This window comes from Drosophila gunungcola, unplaced genomic scaffold, assembly GCF_025200985.1.
Source record: "Drosophila gunungcola strain Sukarami unplaced genomic scaffold, Dgunungcola_SK_2 000095F, whole genome shotgun sequence".
NCBI classification, from domain to species: Eukaryota; Metazoa; Arthropoda; class Insecta; order Diptera; family Drosophilidae; genus Drosophila; species Drosophila gunungcola.
The window spans coordinates 27,888-40,741 of NW_026453257.1; the positions used below are offsets into that span (position 1 = coordinate 27,888).

General features: G+C 38.0%; 2 protein-coding genes across 3 annotated transcripts in view; one reads left to right on the top strand and one right to left on the bottom strand.

The window, feature by feature from the left end:
* Positions 1-12,854, top strand: part of LOC128265124 (uncharacterized) — a 190,890-nt gene that overhangs the window by 14,022 nt on the left and 164,014 nt on the right. The gene's annotated exons all lie outside the window — the stretch shown is intronic.
* LOC128265123 (activating signal cointegrator 1 complex subunit 2 homolog) lies at positions 2,186-8,448 on the bottom strand. Its single transcript, XM_053000943.1, has 3 exons — positions 8,284-8,448; positions 4,641-5,059; positions 2,186-4,571 (listed from the first exon to the last, which is right to left on the bottom strand). Exons 1-3 carry the CDS (start codon positions 8,302-8,304, stop codon positions 3,269-3,271), a joined length of 1,743 nt encoding a protein of 580 aa, XP_052856903.1. The 5' UTR covers positions 8,305-8,448; the 3' UTR covers positions 2,186-3,268.

Consider the following 12,854-nt stretch of genomic DNA (forward strand, 5'->3'; position numbering starts at 1 on the left):
CAAAGCCCCTCCACATGTGTGAAGATCAACAACCTTGCCAGCAGTCGAATGCGATTGCCATATAGCTATATAGCTTTAGTGCTCCGTACCCCGTTATGTGGCCAAAAAAAGACTGCAGAAACACTACTAAATCCATTGGCTGCCACCAAGGATGAACAGTGGTCGAAATTGATAACTGATTTAAAATTTGAACAGTTTTTAAGCTCTGTTTTATTGAAGAAATCTGCACATTTTGTTCTTAATATTTGGGTGCATTTTAAAAAGTTTTGATTTTGTGCTCTTTTCACCCCAGAAGTGGATATAAAAAGGTACACTGATAAAAAAATGAAACGGTAAAAAAAAACTGATTATGCAATTTTATATGCATTGTGTTTAGTATTTTCATTTAATACTAAATCAAAATATTACACTTAATAGTAAATATTAAATATTATTATAATTATTATTATTAAATATTTGCATATAATATAAAATCAAAGTATTAAATACAATGCATAAATGCACTTCATTTAAGATTTATATAATTTATGTTTAAACTAAATTTTCAATTTTTACATTAATTCGAAGCGAAAGTTATTAAATATGAGAACAAAATATTTGGATTCACTACTTTGTTTTTTTACCAGGGTATAATGAGATAGTAGATGCAGAATATGGTTTAATTTTAATTTTCCCTATGACTTAAATTTTGTTTTTGCTCCACTGTAGCAGCTGCAACGCTTCAACTATGTCTGAAAATGTAAAGTTTGTGGATCAGACTGTATCGCTTTAGTTATTAATTTGTTGCCGTCGTTGTTTCAGTTACAGCCAGTGTTTTATGGGTCCATTGTTGGAGCGAGAGAGATCATCGTTTAGATCATAAAGCAAACAGTTTTTGCCAACTTTTTTTTTCAACCTACTGAAAGGGATATAATGCTGTTGATTGATAAGATTCCGGACGGGGAAGAGTCCGACCCGATGTACATGTGCTGTGTAATTGGGCGTGTACTGGGATCGAATCGGAAAGAAACTTGGCAGACTTCCCAGAGACTTCAGAGCCCAGACCGTGACAACAATGGCAAGCGATGGCGCACTTTCGATTTTCATAAAAAAGTGGACAGTCTTGAGATAGCGATCCCGATAACTGGAGGATCATATGGCAATGCAAATTGCAAATGGGAATGCGAGTCGCGAATTGCGAATCTCCCAAAGAGTGCCGGAAGTCGTCGCAGAAGAGCACTTTTTTAATTCGAGTGGAAAGTCGACGGTAAGGCGGCGCTGCCGCATTTCAAAATTATAGAAATTGGCACAATTTACCAGCCATTGCGGCAGCTGATTATGCTAATTGTTTGGCCTGTTCGGCGGCAGTATCTCGACGAATCTGTTTACGTAAAGCACATCCATGTGGCAAGAGAGCGATGTGGTAAAAAGGAAGAGACTGCCATGTGAAAGTGCTTGCCACCGCTCGGTGGGGCGGCAAATTTCAGCGAATCGCATTAGATCACTAGACCACTGGACGCAACAGGGGGTGAGCTCAAGCCCACTCGGTAAACCCAGTTATTCAAATTAATAGTGAATCAGCATGGAGCTCTATTAAAAATTATTTACAAATTGAATTTATGTATCTATGACACGAATTTAAATTACAGTTAGACAGATTCTCTTTATATCTAAATATATCGGCACAATTTTTTTAAATTTTAGTCGATGGATTAGATTGTAAATTTTGAAGATCTCCATTTTTATTTTTTTACAAAGTTACAGATAGATAACAAGAGAGCTGAATAGCAAATAAGGTTGGTTTCTCTTAAACGTAACCTAAAAATTGTGATTGTAATTTTTTTCTACTAAATTTAGTTTAAAAATTGTTATCATTATCAAAGCAATGACCTCTCAAAGAAAACTTCCCATTCGCCGAAAATTTCTTCTTGGATTTCCCAACGGCACTTAGCGCCGCTGCAAGTTGCATGTCAGTTATCAATTCAGGCCTTTTGTTTTTCCAAAAAATATTTTGTAACGCGCTCATTCGGCTCTTAACACTTAAATTATGTTGGAATCAATGCTATTTTTATGGGTTTTGTGCGTGACTTCCGTGAATTGGTTAACTCCCCGTTTGAAATGAGAAGACTTTAGGTTTTGTTTTATAATCCTTTTTTTTTTTTTTGGTTTTTTTTTTTCGTTTTAATCGTAGAAAAATACATGTAAGTATAAGTAAAGTCAAAAAGCACATTTATTTACAGACTAAATATTGCACACATGATCAGCAGCACATTTGCTTGGTTAACAATACAAACAAAATAAAAAAAACGTCGTACAAAATAATGAAAAGCGAAAGTGCGGATTGATGAAGCCCAGTTCTGCACCTCTCTACCAAAAAAAAAGGGGGGAAAACAATGTGAAACATTAAGCTGCTGTCGTCCCCAAAGAAATATGCCTTTGCTTTGTGGTTTAAGGATCGCGGACCGGTTTTAAATGATGAGTTTGGAGCTGGAGGATGGCCCCCAGGATCTCCCCTTTCCCTTTCCTCCAACTTGGAATAAATACTAATGAACGGATATATCAGGCACAAGAAGCAACCACAAATTGTGTTCACAATACGAGCATTTAGGGGGATGCTATATCACTGGAAACTACTACTGGCTTGATGTATTTTTATTTGGGGTTTCTTTCTATAACCTCTAGAGAATTTTTAACAAAATATATTGGATCTTAGTGTGGCCCCATAATAAAATACTTTGGCAAGATTTAAGGACTTTTAAGTTACAACAAAATAAACATATTTATACGTGAAGTCAAAAGTATAGGCAAGATTTAATATAGTTTCAACAAATTGTATTAAAATTTATTGTTACGTTTGCTTTATCTTTTTTTAAAAACATGAATCCTATCCTGAAGTAAAATAAGGCATAGTTCTCTAGAGATTTTCGAAATCTACTTCGCTTATCATTGAATACAAAAGAGTGACGCAGAAATCTCTAAACGTTTTTAAATCACTTGCAAAAATGGTTGGGTGTATATATATATATTTTAAACTTATATATTTTCCCAGTACTGAAGCCAATTTCTTCTTCGTGATGCTTCTCAAAGTGAGGCAAGTTATCATCTCATAAAGCATATTTTTGTAAGCAGGCGCTTGCGGCACTTGCAAATAATATATTTTCAAACTTAACCCAGAGTCAAGTTGGAAAATTATTTCGTTAGATTTTGATTTTGCTTTATTTTTCTAAATTTATGCAGCCAGTAAATGTATTCTTTCTAGTGTACAACCCATCCCCCCAGGATCAGGAGTTTAGCCCTCGAGCAGCTGCGTTGTCTTGTATTCTACAGCCGAACCCATTTCGGCGCCCAGTTTCTCCCTCACATACTCCCTGATCTGTTCCAGTGGTTCGGGCTTAGTTGCCCGCTTGCCCGGACGCATCTTGAGTCCATGGGCATGGTAGTTGAAGGGACGTTCGCCCTCCGATTGCTGCTGCTGTTGCTCCACCTCGAGGTCAGAATGTTGTTGCTCTTCCGCCTGTAAATGTTGCTCGTGTTGATGGTGTTGCTGGTGTTGCTGCTGCTGTTGTTGATAGGGATAGGGATTGAAGATGACCTTTGTGTGGGTTGGTCGTGGATTGTTCTCCGTGATGGGTAGACTGTGCTCCGGTTCGGTTTCCTGTTCCGGACCCTCAGGACCTGTGGGTGGATCAGATTCCGGCACATATATCGGCTGTTGATGTTGCTGCTGATGATGATGTTGCTGCTGCTGCTGATGGTGCATGTGCTGTTGCTGCAGTGGTTCTGGTTCTGGTTGGGCCATTGCTATTAGATAGAGCTGCGGTTGCTGCTGTAGATGAGATTGTGGCTGGGCATAGTAGAACTGAGTGGGTTGCTGATAGTCCATCATGGGTGCATAGTATTGCTGCGGCTCATATTGCTGCTGCTGCTGCTGCAGCTGCAACTGTTGCTGATGGCGCCCCTTGTAGCTCTGATAGACATCGTCAATGGGTGCATATTGCAGGGGTGCCGGCGTGGGTGCCAACTGGTGGGCATAGCTTACTTCTTGGTGGTATTGGGCAGGTTCTGGTGGTCCATATTGCGGCTGGGGATCCACATGTTGCTGGTGGTGTTGCTGCTGTTGCTGCTGTTCTGCCTCCTGCAGCAAGCTGAGGTACTGGGCCGCTCTGATCTCGAGATACTGCTGGAGAAGGGTTTGCAAATGGGCGGCATATTTGGCGGGTCCCGGGATTCGCAGCACAATGACGGGTTCCTGGTAGCCAGCACTTGCACCACCACCTGAACCCTTTGCCTCATCCTGGGGCAGATCAATTTGTGGCTGTTCGGGGCCAGTGTGCTGTGCTGGCGACTGATGCGTTTCATAGCTGGTCTGGGGCTTTAGCTCGTACGAGTACGAAGGTTCAATGGTCACGCTGGTCACCTGCTCGTGACTTGGATGCTGGTGATGCTGCTGTGCCGGCTGCTGTGGCTCCTCCTCCTGCTCCTCCGGCAGTGGCTGCGGATGGGCAAAGCCGGAGGGGATGTCATGCTGCGAGTACGGATAGAACATGAACTTGGGTGGCGTGTAATCGTAGCCAGCATGTGAGTAGCCGTACCTTTCAAACCAGAAATGCCATGTCATTATTAATTATTGGGTACGTTGCAACATTTATCGTTTTTCTTACCCCAAATCACCGTCGATGGTTCGCTTGCTGTTCTTGCCACCAGCACTAGCACTAGTGGAGTTATCCCTCTCCACCTTGATTTTGATCTTGTCGCCATGGAGCTTGAACTGTTTGTCCAGTTCCTTGATAAACTCCAGATCATCGGCGGGCAGATTGCCAAATGTCTCAGTCAAGGCCGCCGGAACTTTGGTGGTGCTCCTGGTGCTGCTAGGGCCTGCGGACTTGACAATCTTCACGCGTGGCTTACTGGGTTTCGTAGTGGTTTCCCTGCTACTGCTGGAAATGGGCGCCGTGGTGGGCGTTTTGGTTGGACGCTTCTTCAGGGTGGTCACTTTTTTGGGAAAGCCATTGCCCTTCGAACTGCTCGGATCCGACTGGCTCAATCCGCTGGCCAGGCACAGAAGAGCACTCAGAGTGCCCTGGAAAAAAAGATACAAGATATTTTTAAATTCTTATATTTTTCAAAAAAAAAAAATAATAATAAATAAAAAAGCAGCAAAGTATAAACTGTTCTACACTCTTGCCACATTGGTAATTTTCATATTGATTGATCATCAAGTTCATTGTTGCAATTTATTCCAAGTTTTGTTTTCGTCTATGAAAGCAACGTGAATTGTGCAAAACGGCGGCTTTTGTTTCGGCCCAAAATGGGTTTGGGCTCAAGGTGAGAGGCGCGAAGACAATAAAGAAAAAACAAAAGGGGGAGTGTGGTCTCGATTTCGCTCTCCTCAGTAGGCGATCGTTAAACCATCAATCGACAATGCACACTCTGGAGAAGAGGTTTCACATTTGACATTTTATCAAAGCGAATTGGTGTTGTAATTGAATCTCGTTGTGGTCGAGTTCGTGTCTTTTGAATCTTTTGAGTCTTTTGAGTTAAGCACTCGCTGGCAGTTCGTGTCTTCAGTCTTTTGAATTTGCTAATGGTGCGATATACGATCGATGCTTTAAAACGGCGATTATCTGGGTGACGATTATGGGTTACACTCGATAACTGTTGTTGATAAATGCGATTTATGGGTTATTAGTCTAAGAATATGTTTAATAAAACCAGTTTACCTATAACTCTTAAATGTCAGTTTGATTGTTAAAAATAAATTAAACTTGTTAGGCTAAATGTACATTTCTCACAATATAGCAAAATAAGTGGCCTATTGCACTTAAAAAAAAGATTAAGATTGTTTTATTATTGCTAAATGCTCTTGTTGGTCGTAATTAATATTGTTAAATTATTATATTTTAAGCAATATTGCAAAACCAGCTGCGCTCTTGTTGTTATTAATGCAATTGATGTATGTTCAACAAAAAACTATTGTATTTTAGACAATATACAAATTATTTAGATTTTTATTTTATAACTTGCAAAATGCTATTGCTGCAATCGACTCTCCCAGTTTTTCATGTTCAGCAATTAATTCGCCTATCTGGCGGTCAGTTAAGTTTTAATTGCATTTTGTCACTCAATTACCTAGCCAATAAGTGAGTGAGTGAGTGTTAGTGTGTGTTAACCGAAACTGGGACAGTGTGTCAAGTCATTTTAATAGCTGTTGTCGTTACTGCTTGGTTACTGCCACATAGGCATATAGCAGTTGCTATTTGGCCGTTAAGCAGGAAGAGTTTTTCGGCTGACTTGCCACAAAACAGCCACGAACAAACAACAAACAGCAACGAATTTTTGTCAAAACGTTAGCATGAGCTGTGGGAGCCAAAGAGCTAAAGAGCTTTTATATAATCAACTAGTTAGATCTGTCTTTCGCATTGGTTTATCTCTGCCAACTATTTTCTGTAATAATTTAATTTAATTGCATCTCGGGCTTTGGATTCGCCTTTCACTTGGCGTTTGGAAAGAATCGACTGACTTTGTGGGTGATTTTCGAGGCAGAGAGATGGAGATTCCCATTCCCGACATTACAAAAATTACAAGCAAACCAAAACTCGGGGCAAACGATCGTCACGCAACGCGTGCAAATTAGTCGGACTTGGTTTGGTTTTTTTTATTTTTTGCTTAGTTTCTGCGGTGTTTTTGGTTATTGTTTTCGCCTTTCTTGTTGCATCATCCGCAGCAGCAGCAGCAGCAGTAGCAAAATCAACAACATCAAAGCCAAGCACAACAATAAAATGTAAATTAGACAACTAAAGATTATCCTGCCAGTGGCTGAGTGGGGCCTCCCTCCCTCCCCTCCTCTTTTACCCCACCAATGGAGTGTAATAACTTTATGTAACCACACGAGTGGCGACCACAAAAACGAGTTCTGCACCGATAAAAAAAAAAAAACTCGAAATCAATTTGATGTAAGATGTAGATAGTAATGTTAATGAGTGCTAATATAAGCAAAAAGACAGTAATAATATAGTTAACTATTATTGTTTTTACGTTTTTCAACATCAAATTTTTATGCTGATCCAAAATGATGCTAAGAATCATAAAAATATTATCTTTATATTTTTTAAATGCAAACGGCTGTTTTCTCGGCACTGAAAAGAGTTAGGAAATATTAATAATATTTTAGGATAGTTATATGTATTACCAATCAAGGAAAAACAAAGTTATTTTCCTTATAAAAATGGTTTTAAAAATTTGTTTCTCTGTGCTGGAAAATTTTCAATAACTCTTTCTAAATTTGCGGATACAGTTTGGTTTGGCTATAACCTAGTTCTCTTTCTAAAATGTTAATTATTTATGTGCTGTTACAAGTTTCATATTTTAAATAAAAATATTTAAATATTTATTTAACAATTGTTGTGACTATCTAAGTGTTTAAATAATTTGCAAGCATTTGGACAAGAAATCGCTTCAGAAAGATATAACGGCAAAATATCATATTTTACAACCCCAAATTAAAGATATAAGGAGAAAAAGGAGAAGGAGAAGAGATGATAGAAAAACATTAAAAAACTATATATATTAAATAAAAGATCGTCATTAAATTAAAAGCTATAGATCATGGACCCTTGATTTAAGTGATACATAATGAAATGCAAGATCTTATGACCTTGAGCATTTACTTTACTTTATAGTTTCCTAATTTACTTTAGTATTTTATTTAATATATTCCATTTGAATTGCCATAACTACTCCATATTTTCGCTTTGTGTGTGCGCACATTTGCGTAAACGGATTGGTTGTGGCCACTTGGCCAATCGTTTGGCATTCTACCGTGGAATTTAGCGTCCAATTAGCGGACGATTAACGACAGACAGCCTAGCTCCCTCAGCGTGTTGATTGATCGACCTGATGGACATGGACATGGACATGGACATGGACATTCAAATTGACTCGTTGATTGTACAAGTTCGCAGAAGGGCAGTCAGTGGAGCGAACGAAGAAGGGGTCAAGATTGCGATCATGTATGTTGTTGTTGTAATGGTGGTGTGGTGTGGTGGTGGGAGTTCATTGCATCCTCCGCCTGGTTGAGTGAACTGAAACCACTTTCGCAGCTGACCAAGCCGGCTTTGCAACTGCACCACTTGAATGCAAATTAATTTGTCAGCCGACGACGACTAGTTTTTACTCCGCTCCGCACCGCACCGCACAACAAATGCACAATTCGATTGGTGGGTGGGTCTCTGATTTCCGGGTTTTCCAAAACAGATTGTGTAATCATCTCCCAGGCTCTAAATTTACTCTTACGCTTACTCTTACCAATATCAATGCTAATCTCATGGCGATTCCAGGTAACTATGAATGCGCATTCACTGCCAGTTTTTCACACTATTCAATTTTGGTTATATAGTGTGTTACACTTTTGAATATTCAGTGTTTTTTTTTTTTGCAAATGCACCACAAGAAAAAAACGAAAAATATATATATATATATATATATTTATATATCTGTGACTTAGGGTAAACACGACCGATTTAGTTTTCTATTTTCTCTATATGATATTTGTTTTGATTTTGGATACGGTTTCGGAGCGATGTCAGCGTTCAAAAGTCGCGCCTCTTACTGCGGATGGCGCTGGCGATGCTCGCGGTTTTTATATCGCAACCACAGCAGCAGCAGCAGCAACACCAGCAAAAGCAGCAGCAGCAGCAACAGCAGCAGCAGCCACTTGCTCTTCGGGTTGCATCAAGCTGGAATATCGCCACCATCATCGGAGTTGGAGTTGAAGTTGAGTATTTTTTCTTGTTGTTAAAACCCAAGCCAAAGGCGAAGGTGGCTTGTGAGTTGTGAGTAGGGGAAACAAAGAAGAGTTCACCACCAATGGCACCGCACGTCTCTACACAAACAGTGTGCAGTGTGACTGAAGGTGTAGGTTGCCTGAGATTGCTCCAACGGAAAGATAAAGATGAAGATTTGCTGCTGCAGGAAAAAAAATAAATCGAGAAAAAACGAGAAAAGGGTAGACTAGGTTTAATAATTGGCCTAAAGGTTAAGTTTCCTGATTTAGAAAGCATGCTTTAATGCAAATTCAGTGTGCAATCGCCTTTTAAAAACAATTTTTTTTCTATCAATTTCAACAAAGCAAATAAATTGTTTGCATAATCGATTATAGATAAGGATTGCCTTTGAGATGGTGATTAAAACAAATGTTTCAAGCAGGGATTGTAAATCAAAAGGTATTTCAGATTTATATTTTAAATCTGGAATTTTTACCACTTTCTATCACTTATCATTTTGACTGATGATAATGCATTTTGTTGATACGCTTAAAATACAGCTTTATTAGTTTTTCAAATTTGTAGGTGTTTGTAAACTTTGTTGACAATAGTAAATCTAGTGCTATTTTTTCGTTAGTGTTTTACATTGAGTTGAGGTTCTCCTTCCTGAAATAACTCTGAGTAGAGCTTTTGGAATGTATCTTTTAAATACTCAACATCGTCACTACGTGGACAGCCGTCCACGGTGATTAACTCTTATAACTCTTATAACTTAGAAGTTATCAGTGTATTTTTACCATTATATACATTAAGTTATTATTATTCCATCACAAGAAGATGAACTTAACTTTCTGCAGTTTGTTGTAATGTACTTTTCAATTATATTACTCATTTTTCAACTCATCCGTATTCAAAAAGTAGTTCTGATCTGTTTTTTCCCCATACTTCGAAGCAAGCCTTGTTTCCCACACTGAAAATCATGGTCTGGACGACCTTGTCTCGCCATGGGAGAGCAACCTTTCACAAAGGGTATGTGAAACGTATGCGTTTACATTATCAAGGGAAGCTGAGAGACCTTTCCAATTTCTTTGGAGACAATAACAAAAAACCTGAAGCTTTTCCAGTTCAAGTTCAAAGTCATAAAAATATTGGCGTAACTTGGACTTGTGACAAAAGGCGGCCTGGCCTGGACTTGATTAACTAGTAAAATCCGATTCCGGGGCCTTTCGTTTTGGGTTTTTATTGTAATAATTTCAGTATTTTTGTAAGAAACAGAAATTTGCATGAAAACAATTGCTGAGCATCATCCAGATGAGATAAACAAAAAAAACCAAAAAAAAGAAAAGAGAGTGCCAGAGGTCCGCAAGTAGTGGCAATTTAATTGGCGCATTAAGTTGTCTTCGCTTGGGTTTGGCCTGGGACTTGGAGTTGGGATTTTGGTTTAGGTTTGGCTTTGGCTTTGGGCCATCCAACCAACCAGCCAACGGAGAAATGGCATAACAAGATTTGGGGTTTGTGTTGCCTTTTTTTTTTTTGGTTCATCGCTGGTGGGATTTGGTAATCCGTTTTGTCAAAAGACACGACACTCTAAGCGTAGCGAGATAACGATAAAACCAGCAGATAATTGAAAACTAAAAACTGAAAAACTTCATTCGCAATCACGTGCTTTGGTTCCATTGTCGAAAGTGTTTACACTCCTGATACTGATACCCTTGGGTTTTGAAAATTTCGGGCATTTCAGGGTCGTCGGCAATCTCCGAAAATGACATGATGAATGCAGGTCGATATGTGTATGTAAGAAAAAATTCAGAAAAGAAAAATGTTTTTGTTTACTAAATCTTTTATCCATATACTGATAACAAATATGATAGATCTGACCAAAAGTATTCAAGTCATCTACTTGTTACGAATTATGACCTGAAAAGTGTCGAAATGGATTACATAATAAGAAAATTCTATGTACAATGTAAAGTGCTTAAAAGCATGTCTTTTAGGTATAAACATCTTCTTTTTTAATTTATCATAATGCTTACTAACAAATAAAATAAAAAGGAGACTTAAAACCCTTTAATATTTTTCTTTTTTTTTTTTAAGAATATTAAAACTGTTATTAATTTTTTAACATTATTTAAAATTAATAATGTAATAAAATAACCATATATCACCGTGCATCTGCACATTGTATTGGAATAAAATGTTAATAAAAATTTATAAATTCAAAATCTTAAAAAGTATTTAAAAATGTAATAATAAGTGTGGATTTCGATATTTGCCCCTTTTCGTTGATATTTCCACTAGTTAAAAAACTACTATTATTTTGACCGCAACTTAGTGTCATGTTAAGGTAATTTGTCCTTTATTTTAATAAATTTTAGCTTACTTTGACACTTTTTATACCTAATGGTTTTTGAGTGTTAATTAAGAACTTGCTTGTATCTATTTCTTATTATTTTTAAGAAGTGCTGTTAAAAAATTCCTTTCCTTGACCTCATCCAGGGTAACCTTGATTCGCTCCACCTACGATCGCCCTCTAAGTTTGCATTTCTTTCGCATTTGAGCTCGCATTGATGGGCGCGCATCGATAAGCGAAAAAAGCAATTGAAATGTTGGTCTGCTCGCCAGCTTGACGCTCTATTGTGCTTGTGCTCCTCCCAAAACTCTTGGCTCTGGTCGATTCCGATGCCAGCCAACAATGACCGTAGCGAATCGAAGCCCCTGCTAAGCAAACATTACACAATCAACAGTCGAAAAGAAAAAGCAAAGCTCAACCTTAGCTCGGTTTCAACTAGCCGTGGCTCATTGTCCATCGGTGCAACTTATCGGTGTCACTTAGTCAGCGCTCATAATAGGGCATTGTGATTATTTTCTTTTTGTACTGGGCAAGACCCCGATGCTGAAGATGATGAAGAGGCCTACGTTAAAAAGATCGAGAAGGCCGGCCGTGTGCTGCCACAAAAGGGCGACCCTTTCTGAATTCGAATGCAGATTAACGATCGAGCCTACGATTTATATCGGATGACACAAACTAGAGCTAGATTTGACCCCTCGAGATGGTCACTGGCCGTGCACTGAGCAAAAATCACCCAAAAAAAAAATTGTCAGAAACTTAACTATTGTTAAATGAATTTGAAACTATTGGGTATCAAACATTTCTTAGCAAAATAAGTATAAAATTAATACCACAAAAGTATCAAAATAAAACATATGTGGTTTAAAAATCGGTCTAACATTACAGTTTAAGTCTCTTTGGTATTTATATTTATTTGGTATATGTATTTATATTTATTTTCAAAACTTATTAAAAATACACTTTCAGTTTTTTGTGTGTGCATTTAAACTCGATGATGAATGTGAATGTAGGTCGGAGCTTAAAGTTCTTTTTTTTTATTGTCTTCATTCATTATTATTTTTTAGCTGTCAAAGCATATCTAATAATATGCCTTCCAGATTTTTATGTTCTCTACAAATGTTCACATAAAAAGAGCGACAAATTTTATGAATAGTAATGCGAGATATTTTTTTTTTATATATTTTAGTTCCCAGAAACCGTTTTCAAAAAGTTGTTTGAAAGTAGTAAATGTTATTTTTTTTAATACAAGATTTATAGCTATTCTTGTTGGAATTTTTTTTTATGTGCAGTGTGGTCATCTATCCAAAATATGATATGCTAAGACTGTGAGTGGTGTGTTTTTTTAGTAAATGGTATTTTTTTTGGATTGTTGCTTTATTGCATTCATTTTTTTGTGCAGTGTAGTCACGACGTCATCACCGGAATCAACAAGAGCCAGGAAATACGATGCTATCTAACACCCTTAAAAACAGGGCAGGGCATCATCATCATCATCCTCCTCATTCTCATCCTCATTTGCCGTCTGCATATTTAATGGGTGACAAACAATGCAACAATTTTGTGCCAGTGGCAGCTTCATTAACGGCCATGAGATGGCCGAAACGAAACGAAACGAAGCAACACAACTCGCAACTGCAGCATCTTCGCTTCCTACTTGCATAAATTTTCACCTGTCCGTCTTTCAGTCTTTTTAGTCTTTCAGTTTTTTAGTCGTGTGTCTGGTGTCTAGTGTCTAGTTTCTGTTGGAATCCAAAGTCGCATCT

Excerpts from the sequence above, each read along its gene's own strand:
- LOC128265123 (XM_053000943.1), bottom strand. The coding sequence starts at position 8,304 with ATGAGATTAGCATTGATATTG. Across the intron at positions 5,060-8,283 it reads TGAGATTAGCATTGATATTG|GGCACTCTGAGTGCTCTTCT; the intron begins GTAAGAGTAAGC and ends CTTTTTTTCCAG. Across the intron at positions 4,572-4,640 it reads ACCATCGACGGTGATTTGGG|GTACGGCTACTCACATGCTG; the intron begins GTAAGAAAAACG and ends CTGGTTTGAAAG.